General features: G+C 37.1%; 3 protein-coding genes across 4 annotated transcripts in view; all 3 read left to right on the top strand.

Annotated features, from left to right (window-relative positions):
- Positions 1-3,401, top strand: part of LOC106919606 (SLIT-ROBO Rho GTPase-activating protein 3-like) — a 37,195-nt gene extending 33,794 nt beyond the window's left edge. For both annotated transcript variants that reach the window (XM_014990091.2, XM_014990089.2), the window contains one exon: positions 290-3,401. In XM_014990091.2, coding sequence (XP_014845577.2) covers positions 290-490 — 201 coding nt within the window. In that variant the 3' untranslated portion in view covers positions 491-3,401. The remainder of the gene's footprint in view (positions 1-289) is intronic.
- Positions 3,402-3,442: 41 nt separating this feature from the next.
- Positions 3,443-7,169, top strand: cav4b (caveolin 4b). The gene is made up of 3 exons (XM_088006902.1): positions 3,443-4,971; positions 6,082-6,269; positions 6,842-7,169. Exons 1-3 carry the CDS (start codon positions 4,705-4,707, stop codon positions 7,023-7,025), a joined length of 639 nt encoding a protein of 212 aa, XP_087863028.1. The 5' UTR covers positions 3,443-4,704; the 3' UTR covers positions 7,026-7,169.
- Positions 7,170-7,774: 605 nt separating this feature from the next.
- Positions 7,775-22,549, top strand: fam50a (family with sequence similarity 50 member A). The gene is made up of 13 exons (XM_014990100.2): positions 7,775-8,063; positions 9,345-9,429; positions 9,544-9,643; positions 12,658-12,815; positions 13,166-13,242; positions 13,390-13,456; positions 13,779-13,840; positions 14,627-14,703; positions 15,344-15,398; positions 15,532-15,580; positions 17,384-17,454; positions 19,924-20,034; positions 22,303-22,549. Exons 1-13 carry the CDS (start codon positions 7,953-7,955, stop codon positions 22,309-22,311), a joined length of 1,032 nt encoding a protein of 343 aa, XP_014845586.1. The 5' UTR covers positions 7,775-7,952; the 3' UTR covers positions 22,312-22,549.
- The last annotated feature ends 46 nt before the right edge of the window (positions 22,550-22,595 follow it).

Raw genomic sequence — 22,595 nt, 5'->3', positions numbered from 1 at the left:
CCTGCTGCATAAATGAACATATTCTAGAAATGCTTTTAAACATGAAGGTTAAAAAGCTTATATCTAGCATTTCTTCAGTTTTTGTTTTTTTTTTTTTGTTTTGTTTTTTCACAAAATGTCCACAACAGAAAGACACGTTTTAATTGTATATTACCAAACAAATATTTGTTTTGTTATCAGGCTGCAAATTACATGTTCTTTTTTAATTATTAATTAATTTGGAGTGCATCATAGTAGAAAATATCATTTAAGACATGTTATCTGCTTCCCCCCTCTTGTTCTCACACAGGACATGATTAGCCGTCAGATGAACTCTGTATTTAAGGAGCTCCTGTCCCGTCAGCCTCCTGTGCAGTCGTCTCCCTTCCCTCCTTCTGTCTCCGCCACTCCTTCCTCCTCCTCGTCTTCCTCGATTGCTCCAACTGCCCCCTCAGCTAAGAAAGTATTTGGCCTGAGAAGGGCAGGCCCTTTTCAGTCCGGACTGAGATGAAAGCATGAAGAACTGTGGAATAATAGGTTCATTGTTTGAAAGTGAAGATCTTGAATTTTTTTTTCCCTTTTTTCTGTTTTATGGACAACAATAATTGCGTGTGCCATCTCATAGTGCCACTAGTCTTGGTGCCGTGTAGGTGTATGTCCAGTGTGTCTGTTTTTTCAAATGGTTTTTGTTCAGCTTTGTTTTACTCTCCTGGCTTTTGCACCTTTTTTTTTTTTTGAGAATCAGGGATGTGGATTCACCAGTGATATCACCAGAAAAACTGTTTGGTACGGTACTGAGTGTACGTGAACAACAAGAAAATACTTAAGCTGCCCCCTAGTGGCAGGTCTGAGATCAGCACACCCTAATGATTTGCTCTAGAAAACTGATCTGGGTCCTGTGCCTAGGAGTGCCTTTGCGTCTTTTTTGACGTTTTTCACTTGAAAACACCAGATAAGTTTAGACTTTGTTTATGAAATTAAAATGTGTACTGGTATGATGTCAATGAGCCCAAAAGTGAATGATTAAAAAGAAGAAAAAAATAAAAATAAAAAACACAAGTCATTTGAACCTTTGGCAACAACTCTATTACTTTTTCATAGTACATTGATGATAACCTTTTAAAATTAATTGAAAACTATCTTTAGTCCTTCATGACTTATTGCTGGTAAGCCACTGGGCTCATGCTACTTTTGCGTAACTTTGGTTTTAAATGGTGCCTTCAAATGGAGGTATTGTGGTATTCACGAGTTCTTTTATTTCTACACATTATTTTTCATGAGCATAAAAATATATAAAATGTGTTTAGGAATAAAGTTATCCAGAATGTAGTGAAACTGAAAAAAGAGTAAAGTTTAGCTTTAAGAGATAGAACACATAAAAGTGTGGACAAATGTCAACCAGACCTGAGCAGTTCTTCCATTGAGAAAAAGTTATTCCTATACACTTATTTATGTTTGAAATGTTGGGTTTATACTTTTAATCATTTCTTTTGGTAGTCAAGAGAACAGGTTGAGGCATGAACTAGGTAATAAGGATGTGATATTAATATCACTACTGATATACTACTTATATTGCTTCTGAAAAACCTACAAAATCTATTTAATGTAAGGAAATTTTTCACCTGAATAACTTTTGCCAGGTTTATGTGATTTTCTGCTCCCTGTATAGTAAAATGTTATCCAGCTCAATTTCTGGAGTCAAATTTGCATGCTTTGATTGTGAACTCACTAGATTCGTAATAGAGGCAAGTTAAGATGGTTTCCCACTTTGCTTACACTCAACCAGTTAACTCCTGTAAACCAGTACATGATACTAAAAACCAAAACATGAAATAAACCCACTGGATTTCCCAATAAATACAGGACACAGGCACAGGAAGTACCATTCTTATTCTTTTAATTTGTGCTTTACAGTTAAGCTGTTGAACAAGCTAGGCTTGCATAGTTAATGGTAAAACAAAGAGTAGAATTAACAATAATAACTGGCATATTTGGCTTTAGAATCATAAACATTATTGTATTCTTTAGAGAATCTTTATCATCAGTCAATGCAAAAGTAGCTAGCCAGCTACCTTGTTAGCATAGTATTTTTACATTTTTGCTGTGCAGTTCCCCTTGCATCACATTCATATCAAGTTTAGTATCTGAAATATTTATATATTTTTTTGCAACATTACACGGGGTACGCAAATCAAAGGGTATTATTTTATTCCTGTTGCTCAGAGCAAAAATTTTGTTTGCGGCTATTTGGTTTGCTAAATTAGGAAGCTAACACTGGGGTCTGACCACACTACTGTCATTTAACATCAGCTACATAGTGCATCACAAATTATTTTATGTATTTTATTCAAATGAGTCTGTTGATAGCTTTGTTCTTTAAGGTTCCATTTTAAAATGAGGAAAACAGTATTGTTTTTACATACGGTGGAACATACAGACTGAAAACACATTCCCCTCTATATGTGATGAAAGGCCTAAATATGAGGCCAAAACTCAGGGCTTTTGCAGAGTTAAAGATGGGCTAACTCAGGTTTAGCTTTGATAGAATAAGTATGAGTTTCTCTCTCAGGTCTTTGGTTGACTTATGGTGACTTCCATTTGAACTTCAAAGTCGGATTTACTCTGTTACCCAAATTTCGCCTGGAACGCCCTCTGCTTTGACTGGGTTTCTGATGGGAATTCGTTGAAATCTAACAGCTCTCTAACACAATGTCCAGGAAGGGAGCTCTGTGCATGAAAACCAGTGAACAGTGATTTAGTTACTAGGGTCACTTATGTTCATAAACATCTTTTACAGAGTTTTACAGTTTTTTTCTTGCAGTCCTAGCATTACCTAAAACGTTTACCTTACATGGCTTGGAAAGACCATTGATTTTTCAGGCGTGTTTGACTTGCTGTGGAGTCAGGTCAGATGTTTTGCCTTTATCTGCCATCTCTTCCAACCTTTAAGTCAAATGAAATGCACTGTTACCCTTCAACTTGAAACTGTGCCCCTTGCCTGAAGAGCCAAAATGGTCCCTATATCAGAGGTGTCAGTGACTTGCTCTGGTTTAAACTGTGAAACCAATATTGGCATCTTGGAGCCATAATAGAAACTTGTTTTTTTTCTTTTATCTGCCACTCGTTTTGGTCCCTGTTGGCATTTAAAACAGTCTAATGCACTGGTTCAATTCTAACGTACTTCTGAATTTGATTTTTAAAACTTATATAATTGAATCATTTTTACATGTGTAATTTCTTCACTGTCCTTTTACACTCATGTAAAAATAGAAGTAGAGTCTTTGTTTTGAAATGATTCTTCTTCTGTGGTTAAAACATCTTGATATTTTGGATCACTGTTTGATGATGTTATTAAGTTTACTGTGTTCAACTGTATATGTGGGTAAGAATTATGAATACAATAAAGACGACAAAGAAATTGATGATTCAAGTTTTGGTGTTTATACAACATAGAGTGTTTTCTTAAGCAGGCACAGTATAATGAGTTTGAACATGTAGATATAAATTACACAACAACTTAAAACCTAGCAAGACATTAATTTTAGCATGATTCTTTCATACTACAACTTTAGTATGAAAATGTTTATATTATTTATAAAAAAAATGAAATGCCACAATCTTTGCTGTATTTTCTGTATTTTAACCAATTCTTTAAACAGAAAGGGAAGATGGTTTGAAGAAGTTAATTTCCACTTTGCTCATTAATTTCACTTTTGCACTGTTTCTGCATTGTGTTTAAAATGAGACAGTAGGTGTGGCATTGTTTCAGTTTCTGTGTTAAGACCGCTCCCCCACTGAAATGTGATCTTTTGGACCCATCCACTCCTCCTCCTAAAATAACCCCTTTCCCCTACAGCCAACCAAGACCCAGACACAAGAAATAAGTCATACAGTACCACATTAGCACTTATATCACTCTAAAGACAGAGTAGAGCACTGTTGATGTTGGTGTGCTTGGTGAATATGGCAATATAATCTCTGAAGGGCTTGGTAATCAATCTGATGATCTTTGTGACATTTTTGATTAACTTGCAGCAGTCTGTCCCGTCTCTCTGCAAAAAAATCTGTCTTTACTGATACAGGACTAGGAAAGCATTTAAGTGAGGTAAGTAAGAAATGGTTTAAACATATTAGAGATTTAGCAGATCTACTTTGATGGTTACTCAACAAGTCAAGAAATTGTATTGCCTCATCTTGTATCCTGTTGTGTTTTTGTAAACATATATTTTAATTGTTGGTATGTTCAAGAAACCCCAGCTTTGACACTGCTATTCAAAACTACAATGAGATATGTGATCTGAATTCTATGGAACTTTTCTAATGATACGAAACGACTGCAGCATATGCAATCATCTAAAGAAATCCATCCTAAAATCACCAGCTGCTATTTACAGATTTTGGTATGACATCTTTTTGGGGGGCTAAAACAGGTGGTAGTGCAGGGCTGAGCTTGCTGTTACAGCCTATGAGAAGTGTGTGTGTATGTGTGTGTGGGTGTGTGTGTGTGTGTGTGTACAGTTCTGCTTATTCTCTCAACCCATCCAAGCAATAAACAGTTGCTGAGAACAGATAAATGTGTGGATGTGTCATAACTTTGTCCTGCTAAATAGAAACAAAACTGAAGTTATTATCTTCGAACCTAAAGAGGAATGACCTAGTGTCAACACACAGCTTCTGTTATTACAACTGGAAACTAGAGATCAGGCCCGAAATCTGGGTGTAGAGATGGATTCTGACCTGAACCTTCAGAGCCACATAATGTATGTTTTTTCTCTAGCAAAGATGATGATGGTGAGCGATGACTGTCTGGTAGAGTGTAAGATTGATGACAGTGATGAGGAAGAGGTGAACACTCCTCCTCCTCCACCAGAATTTGCATCGAAAGCTTCAACTCCAGCTCCAAAAGACCCAACTCCTCCCGCAAATTCTCCGAGTCCTGCTCCGACCCGACCTGTCAACAGAGACCCACATGGCATCAACCAACACCTTAAGGTCAATTGGTCAGTCGGTCGGCTCTTCTTTCCTTCCGACTCTCCTTTCTCTAACATAGCAGTGAACCTGTTTTGTCATAAATTTCTCAGTTCATTTGTCTCATGTGGAGTACCTCAAAGTTTGTCCTTGGTTCTACTTAAATTTGAATCACTAGCTGCGTTTCCATTACAAATGTGCACAAATCTTTGTTGCTATTGTGCTTCCCTTTCATCCTATTGCAAAATCTCTTTATAGAAAAACTTAAGTGTTTTTTAAAGTTGGTGTGCTTCTATTAAGCATTTTTTGTCATTTCAATTTTCACAATTTTATGGTTAATGCTACTGTCATGTTTTGGTTGAGTTGTCTCGAAAAACACAGCGTTTCTCAGTTTCATGCATCTGTTACACCTCTGTTTCCATCAGTTGCTGAGCCTATCCGATGTGGTGTAACTTCAAAACTCTAAACTTTGTCTGATGTCAGTTTTAAATTTACTCAGCTCAGTTTATTTTAACAAACTAATCAGGTTGCACTAGAGTTATTTGGGGGAATCTCCCTAAATCTGACTGAACATCTGAGTCCTCATACAGCCTGTCCAAACGCAGTGAGTGCTTAAAATACAGTAACTTTTTCATGCTATGTTCAACGTTGTGTTGTCAGAGTAGGACAACATCGATGTATTTCTCGGATCAGACGGACACCAGAAGGCTTCCTGCTGTCTACTATGCTTTTTTATTTGAGACATTACTGTCACCCCTTACAACTCTTAGAGTTCACTGGATCACTGGAGCATGTTTATGTTATGATGTAGCTTCATCTATACTTAAAACTAGGCTTTTTGCAGGTTTCTTTTAGTATATCAATTGAGCTACTTTTACAGATTAAAAATTTTCAGCAAGTGTCCAGTCAGAGTTGACTAATTCCAGTTGTCAAGAAATGTCCTTCATATTTTAGATGTTTCCCTTACCCATCCCCCTGACTCAAAAGAATGGTTCCAAAGCATATGTAAAATCAGGATATCATTAAGCAATTTAATTTCAGAATCAGTTAACACTGAAATAATGAAAAAGAAAGTACATAAAAGTCTGAGATATATTTTTCTAATAGAATACATTTCTTGTTTGTCTTCTGTAGGTGGAGGTCAGTGATGTTCTGGCTGAACCTGCCACTCCTCATAGCATAGGTGGTGTGTGGACTTACAGTCTGGTTGGCTTTGAGAGAACTCGCATCTGGACCTATCGCTGCCTCTCCTTGCTGTTTGCTGTGCCTCTTGCTTTCCTGTGTGGACTCTTCCTAGCCATCCTCGCCTGCCTACGCGTCTGGTATGTTCTGACCAAATCAGTCATTCAGTGACACATTCGATTCCTCACTTACTTAACATGCAGCTATCGAAAATACAAGTGACAACAGTCTAAAAATATATATTTATTTATATTTCATTGTTTCAAACTTGCTTGCTTAAGTTACAGGATCAGCTTGTTGCTCAGGAAATTTAAACGGCAACAATCAGACTCCATGCTGGTTTGGCTCACTTTTATGTTGAACTGAAGTATTTTAAGGATTTAAAAGTATTCAGATCTTATATATGTCCGTAAATCACATGTACAGCAGACATATCCTTTCTTTTCTTTGATGCAATTAATACTCCAATTCCATTTTGCCACTGTAAGCATATTCCACATCCTCAAGCAGACCAGATTTCTGACTTTGGGTCGGTACCAGAGTATCTACCTGACCTAACAAAGCAGACTATCCTAACAAAATGTCATCCATTTAGACCAATTAAATGGTCTAAATGGCCATTCGCCATTCCCAACCCCAGGATAGCTGAAGAAGTGGATTTACACTTCTTCAGCTATAATTTATTTTCTGATGTCTTTTTTCCTCTCTCCAGGTTCCTGGTTCCCTGCATACAGCTGAGCAACACCTTCCTGCCCTGCTTGCGCTCCTTGTTTATATGTGCTGTGAACGTCTTCATCTCCCCCTTCTGTATGTCTCTGGCGCTCTGCTGCACACAGATCTCTATCTCACTGTCCAACAAAGACTTGGATCGAAAGAGAGACAAAGACACTGTGTGAATGTAAAGAAAAAACAAGGAATCTTGATTGAGAAAGTGTGTGAATGGGAAGTAGAGTGCTTTTATTTAAATGCACATGATTTTTTTAATTCTAAGTTTTAAAATGTTTGCAGTTATTTTATTTAAATAAATTATTTTGATAAGTCTTGTGAAGAAATCTGTTCTTAATGTACTGACCCATTTTATTCTTTTTTTAAATCACTGATAAATGTATGATTATAGGCTTTGTATGATCTTGATAGTTTGCATTTTGTATTGGTTTAAGGGAAATAAATTTTAGCTCCGGTCAATTTGTATACACAAACCAACTAGGAGAACTCTCTTTTTGAACAAAATAGTAAACCAGGAAAAAGCTACTCCGGCTGTGTTTTACTTACATATGAAGTTCGAACTTCAGATGTAACATAAGAATAACGTCAAACTTAACTCAACCATGTTCCAGCTCCTAATAATGTAACTGACTGCTATTAGCAAAGCAAGGCAATAATATTAGTTTCTGTGTTATACATTTTATCAACATGTTCACTAGTTTGTGACTTTTAAAAAGTGTCTTAACTCTTGGCTGGCCTTACGATTTTTAACGTTTTAAGTAAAGTTTTATTGGAAGTGTATTGTATCATAGTAAATGTCACTGATTAAAAACCAACGTTTAATTTGAAGGTGTAAATCCACTTCTTCAGCTATCCTGGGGTTGGGAATGGCGACTTCTCCCTGACCAATATGGCAGGTGTGACAACGCGTCTCGTCTTCTTTCTAAACTACCCAGCATGCCCTGCGCCGTTGCCATTTTTCGTGTTATGGTGGACTGTCAGAAGAGTCTTCGCAGTTCTGGAACAATCTTTAGTTAAATTTGTATATTGAACGCCTTTATTCGCTGTTTGTTTGTTATTATTCATTCCGAGGGAGCTTCGAAGATAAAGATACCGACATGGCGCAGTACAAAGGAGCTGCCAGCGAGGCGGGCAGAGCCATGCAGCTAATGAAAAAACGAGAGAAAGAGAGGGAGCAACTTGAACAGCTCAAACAGAAGATAGCAGAGGTTTGGAACATCTTAAATGCACGTGCTTATGGAGAAATGCTCCAGTCATTGTTGGCGTGATTTACTTCTGCTCACTCAAGTAACTAATAATAAGAGTCACCTATCAGTTACTTGTTCGTTCGCAGTTACAAGTAACAGTTGGAATAGTTTTCTACCACAGAGTTATGCTTCATACCTGGTTTTACGTCCTATTCAAAATAGTATCGAATATTCTACATATAATTTAGCTACAGTAAGCCATGGAAGGGCGTTATGTTAAGTTTTCAAAAAATGATATACAGCCGGATTAAATCAAAAATATACGTGCAAGTTGGGCATTTCCAAGACTGTACATTGAACAAAAAATAAAGATGCACATGAATATTAAATTCTTTATTGCAGTGACGTATGGTGAGGCTCTGACTCCTCTGGAGTCTGATGTACAAATACAGAAAACTCAAAATGTTACAATTTTGACCTTAATTGAAATATTTAGTTGTTTCGACTCTATACTGTCTAGCTATACAGTGTTAATAAAATAAAAAATCAAATTAGATTGTTTTTATTTAAATATTTTTGGGTGAATCTCAGTATTTTGAAACTTATTAAAAATTGTGTATGATCTTTATTTACCTTCGCCGTGTTGTAAAAGTCATCCTTGTTAAATGTTTTCAGTCCGTTCAATGCGTAGAAGAAGATCTCCTGTTGGCACTTGTTCTTCTTGAACTCAGCACTGCCCCCTCTCAGTGCAGTTTGGTACTTTCTGCTATGCCGAGAGCATTTTCACAGCATCAGGCGCGGAGCTATAGGAGGGCTGGGGGGGCTGCTGCCCCCCAAACCGGGCGGACGGGGGCCCGGGCCTGGAGTTGCCAGGGAGGGAGGAATGGTTTCAACTCATTGAAATATGTGATTATAGACAGAGAAAGTGCGCCCTCGCCTGTTGAGAAGGGTGTATTTAATACCCCCCCGCCCCCAACCCGCTCAACAGTTTCAGTTTCACTCCACGTAAGGGGCCCGGTGATTCCTTAGGGGCCCGGTGATTGGCCCCGACCCCCAGCCCAACGCTGACTTGTTCCGCTAGTGCACAGCATATTTATGACAGATCAGAAAGGCCATATATCACACACATTCTGTCAATTAGACAGTCGATTAGATTTCATATGTGTGCTGCACATCAAAATGTGCAGCACACATGTTGATGTGAGTGAGTGAATTAGTGCTCTAAGTTTTGGAATTTTTGGGTCAATCAGTGTTTGATTTTTATCTCTTTGTCTCTGTCTTGGTGGATTTTGGTTGTTGCAGGACAATATGGTCAAATCCAACATTGACAAGAAATTCTCTGCCCACTATGATGCTGTGGAAGCAGAGCTAAAGTCCAGTACTGTTGGTAAGTATGTTTGACAGTTTTACTGACATTATCTAAAGAGCCTTAGTAATAATAAGCAATGGTGTTTATTGTTTTCTTTTTTCCAAACGTTTTGTTTTTCAATGTCTGAAACAGGCCTGGTGACCTTGAATGACATGAAGGCCAAGCAGGAGGCGTTGGTAAAGGAGAGAGAGAAGCAGCTGGCCAAGAAGGAGCAGTCCAAAGAGCTGCAGCTGTGAGTGAAAACAGTTTGATTTAAAAGATGCCAGTCTCTTCTGATCAGTCTGATGTCCGAGCCAAAATAACTTCACTCAGGTATCAAATGGACTTAATTAACTGGCCATCAACAATTCCAAGTTGGAAAGATCTCAGCAACGACTGAAGAGAAACAAACTTTGCTACCCATCAAACTTGGCAAATGTTCCAAACAATCAAAAGTCCATAATTTCACTAAAGGTTATTCACAAGGGATGGACAATAAATCAGTAATAATATATATTGCAATAGACACTTGATCACTAACAATGATATTGATCATTGATAACTTTAGCCGCTCATTCTCTCCCGGCTAGCTAAGCAAGGTGGGTGGCATCAGGAAGATCTTGTTTTTATGATGGTAGAGTGCCACCATCTTGTAAAGATTTCCAGAACATCCCAAAAATTCTCAATGGGGTTTAATATCCGTACTGCGTTCTGGCTGATCTTTCACAATCCATTGACAGAAGAACAAGAATCTTTTTGCTGCTAGGCAACAGTGCTACTAACTATATTCATGCTGCGTCTGCTTCTGCTGTGGTTGGGTTCTCTCGCCCACAGCTGGAACACAAACATTTCATATGTCTGTTATGAAGTGTTTGCTGCTGTTTGATCAGCAGAAAACACTTCATACCAGCTGTGTTGAAGTGTCTGTCTTTATGGAGTGGTTGAGAAAATCCGCCGCAACTAAGACCCAAACACAGCAATCAGCAAGCCTTCAACAGAATGACTGACTGAAAAACAAGAATCTAAGTGTTGAAATGGTTCAAAGTCCAAACCCTAATTCAGTTAAAAAAAAGTTTTGTTGTGACCCCAAAATAGCTCCATGGAAACAGATGTCTGAAACTATGTGACAAACTGATAAAGTCTAACAGAAAATCTACATGTTTTGCTGCTAATGATGGCTCTACAAGCTATGGAGGGAATGCACTTAGTTTTTTCCACACAGCTTATCTTTTCCATTTTGACTTTATCTTTATTTAAAATGTAGTTATAACAGTGTTAACCTGAAACATGTAAATGCTACATTGTTTTAGCCATATCCTGGTGTATTCTGCAGAGGTCACCAAATATCCATGTTTCGTTTGTGCTTGTTTTCCACCTTCAGTCTGCAGATTTCTAAAATCATTCAGGGTGAATACTAACAAACTTATATACTGATTAATTATTTCCCTTCCCAAAAAGAGGCGACAGTTATTTAATTAAACAACTAAATAACTTTGGAACAATTACATTTTTCCAGTAGACAGAATAGAGTCTTTTTTTTCTGTTGCACAGATCTGCATACACTCATCCACTTTTTTCACTTCTGATACCGATACCTTAGGTTTAGTATCGGCTAATACTGATCTGATACAGAAAAACAGTTCTAAATTGACTTAATTTTTTTTAACACAGATGTAAATGTACTGAATTACAAATTTATTTGATAACTCTGCCCAGTGTCTGTCAGCCCAGTGAGACCTAGCGTTGACATGCAGCAGGAGGAACCCAGGGCCTCAGCGATGAATTGATTTTATTGATTAATAACATTTTTGAAGATTTAATTTTTAGAAAATCTGGATTTTCTAAAAATTATTATTTCCCTTCCCAAATAGAGCATTTTTACCAATGCTCTACTTGAGTTTCCTGACTTCAAGTTACATTGTGTTGTTTAGGTGTTCTGTTTATTTTTTGAGTAGTCTATTTAAACAAGATATAGATTTAACATTCTGTAATAACCAAATCACTCTCCTGGTTTTGCTGCTTGTTTATTGAGCTTTAGAGGAGCAAATTAACTTGGTTTTTTTAGAATTATTACCTTCTCTCTAATATTGGCCTGTTTTTAAATGGAGTTTTCTTTAAGTTTTGAATTTAATTTTGAATTTATTTATTCATAATAGCATTTCTGTAAAGAAGTATTTTAGTTGTTGTCTTTGGCTGACTTTGAAAACATTTCAGTCTCATTAGCATCTTCTTTCCCTAAAATAGTTCCCCTCAAATCATTTGAAGATATTTCTCAAAATCCAGGCTCAGGATGTTACTGCGTGTTCTTTTGGAGTCCTTGGAGAGCTTTTTAGGTCTGGGCTGGATTTCAACCCATCTTTCATCTGCTTGAAAGAAGTCATGATTTACCTTCTACCTCATAGAAATGTAGTAATCATTGGCTTTAAATATGAAGCCCTTCATTATACACTTTTGAAATTATATGTGCAATATGATGGATGACTGCTAAAAGAATTATTGCCATTCATTGTGTTTGTTTTATCCAATAATATATCTGCTTTGACAAAACCACTGGATGTTTAGTAGAAGTAGAAATGTTAAGGGATTTAAATTGGAAGCAGACTCACAGGAAGACTGGGGTTTTTTGGCCAAAGGCAGGACCATTTGTTTTAATCAGCTATCAGAAAGGCTTCAATACAAATATAACCTAAACAGCAGATATATGCAGTTGATGTTTTCAATCTGAACTGTTCCTCCAGCAGCAGTTGTAAATTAAAAAGCTGAAATTGGACACATTCCCTACACCTTATTAGTTTTTGTATTCCCCTTGGAACATTTGCTCCCATTGAAAACTATCTAAAGACCACCCACACAGCCGGTGTGTTTGCTCTAATCAACCTCTACTTTTTTCTAGCTGATTTAGTGCTGTGATTTAATGCCTTCCTGTTTCTTTAGCACAACCTCCAGCTGTGTTCAGCTACAACCTTTTACTGGTACTTTGGAGTTACCAACTTATAGCCTTTGTAGTTAAAAATTATAGCAAACTGGTCTTGTCTAAGGAACTAATTTTAAGAACGCTAACATTATTTATAAATGTATTCTTTGTTAATCCTGGACACCTGCAAACTGCCAACATATGAATTGTCTTGATGTCTCCCACTGTAATAAATTAACCCAAATTTACCACAAATGTACTGTTTATAGCTCTCTATTCTTTACTGGAATGTCTAGTAAACCAATATTCTGTTCATTAGTTTTATTTTTTATTTTTTTTGGTTCTATTTTCAGCAAGCTGGAAAAACAGAAAGAGAAAAAGAGGAAGGAGGAACAAAAGAGAAAAATTGCCAGTTTATCTTTTAATCCTGATGAAGAGGAGGAGGAAGATGATGATTATGACGACGACGATGATGACGACGATGACAAAAATTACGAGGAAGATCAGGATTGTGAGTATTTTGATCGTCATGACATTTTTCATGACATCTGGAGCTAAATTGTAGCTTCAGATGTTTTTTTTTTTCTTCTTCCTCTTGAATCAGTGGGAAACCTTTCCTAAAACATACCTAAATATAAATTTCACATTTGCATCATTTCAAGAAAACTCCTTAGTGTTGCAGATTTTGGCAATTTCAAACTTCCAGCTTTGTAGGAACGTTTTTGTTGTTGTTTGCAAAACAAGGTCAGAAGAACTTGACTGACTTTCACACAGAGTTCTGACCCCTGCCTTGTTAAATTTCCAATTAAACAAAGCAGATAAAAACATGTCATTCCCTATATTATTTTATGTCTATTGCAGATGTTCCAGTCAAGAAGAAGAAATTGGGCAAAAATCCAGATGTGGATACGAGTTTCCTTCCTGATCGAGACAGAGAGGTCAGGTCCACTCAAACCTCCAACTTGGAAAACCAAATTGTGGTTTTCCTCACAACCTACTCTGCCTTATGCAGTTGAAATATTATTTGTTTAAATGACATTTTGAATTACATTGGTGCGTACATTTTTTCATTTCCTTTTTTGCAGGAGGAGGAAAACCGCCTTAGAGAGGAGCTGAGACAGGAGTGGGAGCTGAAGCAGGAGAAGATCAAGAGTGAGTGGTCAAACTTTTTTTATTTTAAACCTAAATCATGTAGCACTCTTTTACAGCACATTAGAACCATTGTAGGTAGAAACAAAAAGAGTAAATGTCTGCTAAAAAGACATTTCTGGGCTCCAAAAATTGAAAATTTGTAAAAGCTCTGAAATTTTGAGGGTCTCTGAAATTTACTTTTATTTTTTTCTAAGAAAATTTCTGAAATTTATCTCAAAATTTGAGTTTTTTGGCAGAAATCTACTTCTCCTCTTTCTTTTTATATGCCGTCATACTCTTTGATGTGTGTAACCTACACCTTTTTATGAATTTCTGTCCTTAGATGAAGAAATTGAAATTACCTTCAGCTACTGGGACGGCTCAGGCCACCGGAAAACTGTCAAGGTAAACAGGAGGCCGAGTTTGACGGCAGCAGCCGTTTTCTGGAGTTCTAAAATGAGAAAACAGGAAGTTTGGATTTGCACAATGTTTGTGTTCTCGTCTGACCTGTATGGACAATGCTGTGAATTTACATTATGTACAAACTTTATTTGCTGTAGCAGAATTTAAGGTAGAGTATAAATTTAAAGATAAACAATCTCACAGAGAAGGATAAAGTGTGCCTTAATAATTAAGTATATCTACATAAATCATACAGTTTACCAAGTGTGACTTTTGTGCTCAGCACTAATTTGTTCTTTTGTTTTTTACAAAGGCATATTAGGGCATCTGTCGATAGAAAAAAAGAAGAGTAATACATTTTTGCTGAGAAATTCAGAATTTTTAAAATTAATCTCGAAATCTTTTTATGAATGTCAAGAAAATTTCTGAGATTGAAAAGTTGAAAATTTGCTAGAAAAAAAGTCAGAAAATGTGAGATCAATTTCAGAAAATTTGTAGAAAAAGTAGGGAAATGTTTGAGTTTGAAAGGTCCAAAATTTCCTAGTAAAACCCAGAAATTGTTAAATGAATCTCAGAAATGTTCTAGAATGTAGAAATATTAGTTTTAAAAGTGGGAAATTTGCTTGAAAATTTCTGACATTAATCTCAAAATTTCAAATTTTTGGGGGGAGAAAGTTTATTTATGTATTGTTTTTTTCTAATTATAACAGCCCCAATACAGCACTGTAGTTTTTTGTTGTTTTTTTCCATGTTGCACCATCATGTTTATTCTGTGTGCCTGTGCTGCAGATGAAGAAGGGTAACACCATCCAGAACTTCCTGCAGAAGGCCCTGGAGGTCCTCAGGAAGGACTTCAGTGAGCTCAGGTCAGACTTCAGTGAGCCAAGAAAAATGAACACATTCTTACACACATTAACGAGTGTGTTAATGGCCAAATAGTTTATTTGCAGATTGAATCCAGACTTTTCTTTGGGATTATGTTGCTGAGATGGGGTTGACGATAACGCTTTAATATGTTTTGCAGCTCTAATTTAAAACCGATGTTTCCTCTCATATTTTCCACATTCTCAGCCCAGCCTCAGATCTGCAGGGCGGCTGATGTGAGGTTGTCAAGTGCTTTTCTGGCTTTTGTTAAAACTTGTTCATCTGGTTTTAAATGTTTTATTCAGATATGTCAGACAAAAAAAATCAGCAGGTAATCAAAGTGCCTTGGTGTTTAGGAAGGCCATTATGCAAAAAGTAGTCTGAGATGTTTTTTCTTCTCTATTTTAAGCATTCATTGTTTCAAACCTTCATTCTTTGAATAAAAAGTATATTTTTTAAATTCTATATCACTCTTATTTCCAATGTGGAATCATCCAATTTACTATGAAGCAGGAAACATATTTCCTCACTATTTTCCTATTTTCTATTCTTTTGTACTCGCTCTGGTTTTTATCACTAATAGAAAAAGTGTTGATGTTTGACTTCTGTGCGTACTTTAAAGTCAACACATCTTTTCTTCAGGTCTGCTGGGGTGGAGCAACTGATGTACATCAAGGAAGATCTCATAATCCCACATGTGAGTCCAGTTTTTTTCTTAATTACATAGTTATTAATGACTAAGAATTAAAACATCTCTTTCTTGTGTATTGAAAGGAATGCTTTGTGCGAATGTTGAATTAAACTGGTGCTCATTTTCTTGTGTTATGTAGCACCACAGTTTTTATGACTTCATTGTGACCAAAGCCAGAGGAAAGTCTGGTAAGTTCACTACAGTCAAATTGAACAACTTTCATCTTCAAGCTAAACTATTTTCACTCTACCTTATGGTTGTTAATTATACTTTCACACCACCGCTGACAGGATTTAAGATTTACATTTAAAAGGGTTAGTTCTGATTATTTATTATTTTATTTTAAATTGTGGCTTTTGTAAGAGTTCCCTTTCATGTGGAGGATAGATGCTGAATCACTGCGAGGTTAACTGGGGTAGCTCCACATAAAACGCAGACGTTGTTGGGCGACAATAACAAACACAACAGTTTTAATGTTCTAGCTAGCAAAAATAGACAGCATACTTCTGACTAGATGTCATTATGGACCACGTCAACAACTGATCAACAACTGATGATTAAGAAGCATATTTACGTTACGAGTAAGGGAACCATTATGGTAAAATAATGTCATATCACCATGCTCTTAAAAACTTCAGAGCTAACTCTTTAGTTCTGATTAGCTTTAGCTTAAAGTTTTAAGTAATAAACCTTTAAGCCAGGGGTCTCAAACTCCAGTCCTCGAGGGCCGCTGTCCTGCAGTTTTTAGATGTGGCACAGGTACAAAACACTGGAAGGAAATGGCTTAATTACCTCCTCCTTGTGTAGATCAGTTCTCCAGAGCCTTGCTGATGACCTAATTATTCTATTCAGGTGTGGCGCATCAGAGGCACATCTAAAAGTTGCAGGACAGTGGCCCTCGAGGACTGGAGTTTGAGACCCCTGCTTTAAGCTAACATTGCAGTTTCACTTTAGTTTTGTACTAGCTTAGTTTTTCCCCCAAAACATGTCAAAGTGAAATGAGGTTTAATAATGTCTGATTTAAAAATGTGTTTTGGCTAACTTGCTAGGAATAAATAATACCATTGCTACCATCCTAAGTTAGGTAAAACCTAATTAAACCACACTGCACCACTGCCACCTGTTGGTGCTAAGGTATACCTGCATCATTCAATAACACTGGAACTTGCAATCAAGCAATGAATATTGCCTAATGTCTGAAACATTAGGTAATGTTTCAGACAGTTTGAGCAATACACTTAGATGTGCTACTCAACTTTATATTATTTTTGTGTACTAAATACAGCAAAATACGTGGGGTCTAATCTAGGGGTGTTCATTTGTTGAATTATTTATTGTTATTGAAAGGATTTCTTAGTGCAACAAGATTTTTGATTTGTTGTGACAATAAAATCCAGTAAATACATGAAAACCCCAAAACTGTACGTAACGATCGGGATTGTTACTTTTACTGTTTTTGCCACTGTTGGTTCTCTGAGAGCATAAATAACAAAAAAATTAAGTTAAATACAGTTACTATGTTCAGTTCAGTGATTAAAATCACTTTTTTTCTGCAGCCAGACATGTGTTGCCGTTTCTCTCGTTAGCTGCAGCACCTCACTCCAACTGTGGAAAAATCTGCATCATTTAAGAACATCTTAGCTAGAAAGTGCAGCTGCTAACGAGACAAAATCTCGAAACTGATGCATTTTTGTTTGGGTTTTTTTTCCTGACTCTTGTTTTTGTAGAAAATGCCTTTAATGGATATCAGATTTTTTTCCCCTGAGAATAAAATGTACTCTGTTTTCAATTTGATGGTCTGATTTTGCATTTTTGAACTAAGTCATGCCAGTCCTTTGTCCTTCAACTCTAATTGACATTAATTTACACTGAAACAACAAAATACCCTTGATTTGTAAAATTTAAAGACACACCAAATTTAAAAACATATTTGCCATCTGTTGTTATGTTCAAGAATCGTTTATTTTCTGACGTGAAATTTCCTTTTACAGGCCCTTTGTTCAGCTTTGACGTCCACGATGATATTCGACTGGTGAACGATGCCACTGTGGAAAAAGATGAGGTGGATCCACAAAGCCTATTATATCACTGATCATCTCTTTAATCCATAAAGCCATAGGCAGAAAAGGATTTATTTCTCAAATTCTGCTGCCATGCCGTCAGCATCTCTCTGCCGTGTTCAGTTAGGCAACAATAACCCACTAAAAACAGTAAAAGTAATTGTGGCAAAGCAAGTATATACTGGTGAATTATCAGACTGTAATGCGTGGGACCCTAAGTCTCCATTTCCTGATGTAAGAAAACACATAAAAAATTATTTGTTTTTATGTAACGCATAAAAATGTATTAGTATGCCCAGATATCTGACTACATGTAGACTAGCCCTATCATTCCTTTGTATTTGGCTCTTCCCAGTATTTCTGAACATGATAGTTCCTTCAGTGGCAGATTGTTGCATCCTAAGTGGACAAAATTGCTTTATATGAGATGCAACTGTAAATAAGTGTTTACAACCATGCTGGTATTGCACATTTATTTTTCTACATTGTTTTTATTCTGTACATTCATTTGTATATTAATGTATATATACATTAATATACGTATAATATATGTATATTATATTTATTACATATAATATACACCTGTTTTTTAATGTACACATGTACATTAAGAATACATTGCTTTCGATGCTTTGTTAGTTAGCCCTCTCCTCCAACAGGCAGTGCAAGCACTGTGCAGCACGTTTCTCATACATGCAGCAACATGTTTAAGATGTTGCCTCATCTTTGGAGTCAGCTCTTGACAGCACATGGAGATTGTTGGAAAACAGCTTGTTCTCCTTGGAGCTGTTAACTGCTTCACACCAGAACCTTCTATCATTCTGTGATAATCATTGGCCTTTAATCCAGCCGCAGTGTTTATCCAGCTCACAGTGAAGCAACACATTAATTCCCAAACTTCACGATGAAATGGCACGATGAAGACTTGTTCCAGGAAATGGAATGTAATCTAAGAAAATAGAATGAAATGCCTACAGATGTATTCATTCTTAGCAATATGTGAACAATATGCTTTTCACATGTGAGCTGATTGGGGTAATCAAGCATTTTCAAACAACAGTAATCTGAGAGGCATTTGTTACTCTATCTGCCCTCCAAAAACAGAAGCATGCAACTGATTCAGTAATTTCCCTGTATTACTGTTCTGTTTGTCGAAGTCAGGGTGTTGGATAGTAAGAGCGACTCTAGGTTTTGTCTTCAAAAGTGAGGCGATAGAAAGTGAGTGCTTACTGACTGTGCTGACCAAAGGAAGTTATACAGCATGAGTAACCTGAGGTTCAGATCACCAGATTCTGGTGATCTGAACTGGTCACTGTGAGGGACCAGTTCACTGTGAGTGATGAAAGTGTGGTTCCTTTGTTACCATGGAAAAAGAATCAACTAAAGTACAAGAAGCATAAGAATGTTGATCCTTAAATACAGTGTAAACTTGAAACAGCGACGTCACGTCAAAAATCCTGGCCCCAGTTGAACAGTGTGAATTTCACAACTATGGTGCCAGTACCATCACACTTCAAATAACTATACAAAATCAGCTGTATTTCGACCTGCATACATCGGGGTTTCTCCCAGGAAACTTGCTAAGCCCGGTGGTAGAGGCGCGAGGGGAGCCATCCAGTGGTGTATCGTGTTTATGAGTTAACCCTTTTTTAAAGTTGACAAGAAAATACCACTATAAGACATTATTAACAATACCTAAACACCAACTACAAAGTGTTAAAAAGGCAAGCATAAAAAAATAAAATTAAATATTAACTTTTTTGCACTTCAGTTGTTTCATCTAATTAAAGTGTACAAAATTTTTTGATTCTTTATTTGTGACTTGTCACTTAATTTGCCGAAGTCATTAGTGTGTAGCCTGGTGAGGGTGCAGCTAAAGCTTGGTGGACTATAATAGACTGAGTCAGGTACTTCTGTTCAGTTGCCAGTTAACAGAAATCACAAAGCAATCACATGGCAGTAACTCTGTGTTTTAAAGCACCTTGAATAGGTAAAGCTGACATGCAGAAATGTAAAGTGAGCAACAGAATGGGGAGAGAAAGGGGGTTTAATTTACTACAACTTTCAGTTGTCACTCCCAGCCCTGAGGATTTAGACACTCTTTGGATTTTCTCATGTTTTGCAATAACAAGTTTTATAGAATACCCATCTGTAAAGCCATTTCCAGATTCAATACATGGACACACATGTTGACCTTGGAAACAGGTGGGCTGCAGCTGTTGAAGTCATCTTAGGAAAGGATGGGACAGCTACAAGTTCCCCAAATCTGGAGAATAACAGATTAGAAAAATGTTACCTGGTCTAACCAGTCTTTGATTTCAACTGCTGTGCATTCAGACAGGGTCAACATCAGGGAGTAAACAAAATAAATGTATGGATCCACTCCACAAACCTTGGGCCAAAAGAAAGTGATGCCAGAGGCCTTTGTAGATGGAAGTTGTTAATGGTGATGTATTTCTCTTTGTGTAAAGTCCCATGCAGGAAAAGTGGTGCTAAGGAGCTGGTATGAGAAGAACAAGCATATCTTTCCTGCAAGTCGCTGGGAGCCGTACGATCCTGAGAAGAAATGGGACAAATACACGGTAAGAAAAAAAGACCTTAATTTTAGTATTAAAATGTTTCTTCATGCAACATTTCAGTATAATATAAGCTTTTCAAGCATGTCTCTACCGTTTTTGCACATCTATAGATTGAAATTTGTTGTCTAGTCTTTGTTGCTCCTTAGCTGCATTCACCACAAGATCCAAATAATTGAATTCAGGTGTTGCAATTACTTTACCAGTCACAGGTTCATAAATTCTACCACCGTTGCATGCAAAGTTATTCTTTAGAATAACTTTTAAACAGATCTTTTAAACAATGAGTTACTCAGAAGCTTAATGAATTCCATTCTGGTACCACCGTAAGATAGTTGATTGTTAGTGGTATTACGATAAAGTGGAAACACTTGGAAATGACAGTAACTGAGCTATAAAATGGTTGTCCCCCTAAATCACATAAAAGTGTCATCAAAATCTGAGACTCATGGCATACAGAGGTCACCGACTTTATGCAGAGTGGATAGCTAAAGACTGCTATCCATTACAGAATGGATAGCAGTCTGCTTCACCTAAAGAGCATGTTTCATGTCCACAGACACGTTTTCTGGAATTATGTATTATGTTCATGTCTGACAGTCAGATGGACTGATCTGGGTTTGACAGTTACCGGGAGAACTGCACTTCTATGGTTTTCCTTGAATTGTGCCTAGGTTGAAGTTTGGTGCAAAAATGGCGTGGAACTGTTTTCCAGGAGTTAGGGCCAGGGCTCCTTAGTTCTAATAAAAATAATTGCATAATCGCAGGGAATACCAAGACGTCTTCAACCATTTCATGGTCCCAACTATGTAGGATCATTTTGGTAATGATCCCTGTACTGGTGTACAGTCATGTACAACAATGAAAGCAATGCTGAAGAACTTGACTGATCTGCCCAGAGTTCCAACCTCATTTTGATGGAACACAATGTGTTAGTTCATAGACTAAAGGCTCCCACACAATCGGGCGTACTGTGCGTACATTGTAAGTCGTGTGGACTATCTACGAATGGTAGAGATTTTATAGATGAGTGTATTGATTGCCTACATTTCTTATAATAAATTCCTTCGGTTCCACAATCAGAACCTTCACTTTTTTGCAGATGTATCCAGCCTAGTTTGAGTTTGCCTTCAGTACATGCGGACCACTGCGAAGTGAAGAAGGCCCCAGAATGTGGGAACCTTAAGGACTAGGTCACATGTGCCCAAATCTAGACCTCAGGAGTTACTATCCTGCAACTTTCAGCTACCTCCCTTTGGCAATCAAATGGTTGAATTCCTTGGTTGTTGGAATTAAAGGGTCATTCATTTGAATCAGTGTGTTGAAGAAGGGATACATCTAAAAGTTGTAGGATGGTTGCTCTCAAGGACTACACGTGGGCTAGGTCTTGGTGTCCAACATTGGTGTCTGACCTCACAAATGCTCTCCTGGTAGAATGGTCAGAAATGCACTCCTAAACCTTCTGGTTTAGAATCGCAGTTGCCAATTCGCTAACTCATTTAGTCAGGTGCACTGACACAACATTTATGTGAAGCTAAACTTTGATGTAAGCAGCAGCTACAACTAAATGCCACTTGTCCAATAAATCTAACACGGTAGTAAGAAGTTAAACAGGAAAGCCAGACAACTCTGCAGAGCACAGTCATCAATATAAATGTTAACTGACATACTATTAGCTGGAGGCGACAGGTGGAGGTGGAGAACTGAACTCACTGTTTTTTGGTTTTGGACTTGATTGGTCTGAAGGTTGAGAGAAGACCAAGAGCTTGAAAATGTGGCCACATGACTGGTTTCAGGAATCACAGGACACATGGATTTGTGGTTGTAATGTGACAAAATATGGATTTTTCTGGAACTCGAGTTCTTTGTCAAGCTCTACATGCAGAAGACCAAAACGTAGAATGTTCTCTGTATTAATCACTGCTGTGCTCATCAGGAGGTTATTAAACCAGTTTGCTCCATCAAATCCAGATGGTGATTTATTTACCTTTTTACCTTTTATTTGGTCAGGCAGTAAGCCAGGACAGCAATATTACTTCGCATGCTTAGTATGTTGTTACATTTATTGATCAATTTTCATCAGGACAAGTAGAAACATGTCTCTCCTGAAGTTTTGATAGAACTGTTGAATTTACGACTCAAAACCTTCCAGGAATGTATAAAAACACAAGAAAGCTCACAGAAAGTTATCCTTTCTGTGAGCTTTCAATCAACAATTTGCTGTTCAGCTAATGTGTGACATGCTTTTTATTGTCTTTATTTTCTTTTTTGCAGATCCGGTGATCACCAACATCTACCTCCGGACTCTTGCTGGGAAATTTTATGTTGAAAAAACTCCTCTTATTTTACTGTTTTTCTCCATCAACCTCTGTTCAATAGCTGATAGTTATGTATTTAACCTTAGTTTTTGTAAATCTGGTTTTTCTGCCACCTGTAAATAACCACACCCTGTAAATGGTTAACAAATAAAAATCAACATGATTTAACATCAGTGCTGAATAAAAAAGGATATTAAACCTGACGGACTTGTGATTAACGTTAGTCTCCTTTAATGTCCCTGCTGAAAT

Source organism: Poecilia mexicana, unplaced genomic scaffold (genome assembly GCF_051168715.1).
Source record: "Poecilia mexicana isolate PSO_F unplaced genomic scaffold, ASM5116871v1 scaffold_7, whole genome shotgun sequence".
NCBI lineage: Eukaryota > Metazoa > Chordata > Actinopteri > Cyprinodontiformes > Poeciliidae > Poecilia > Poecilia mexicana.
The sequence above is the reverse complement of the archived record's forward strand: the minus strand, read 5'-3'. Positions and strand labels throughout refer to the sequence as shown.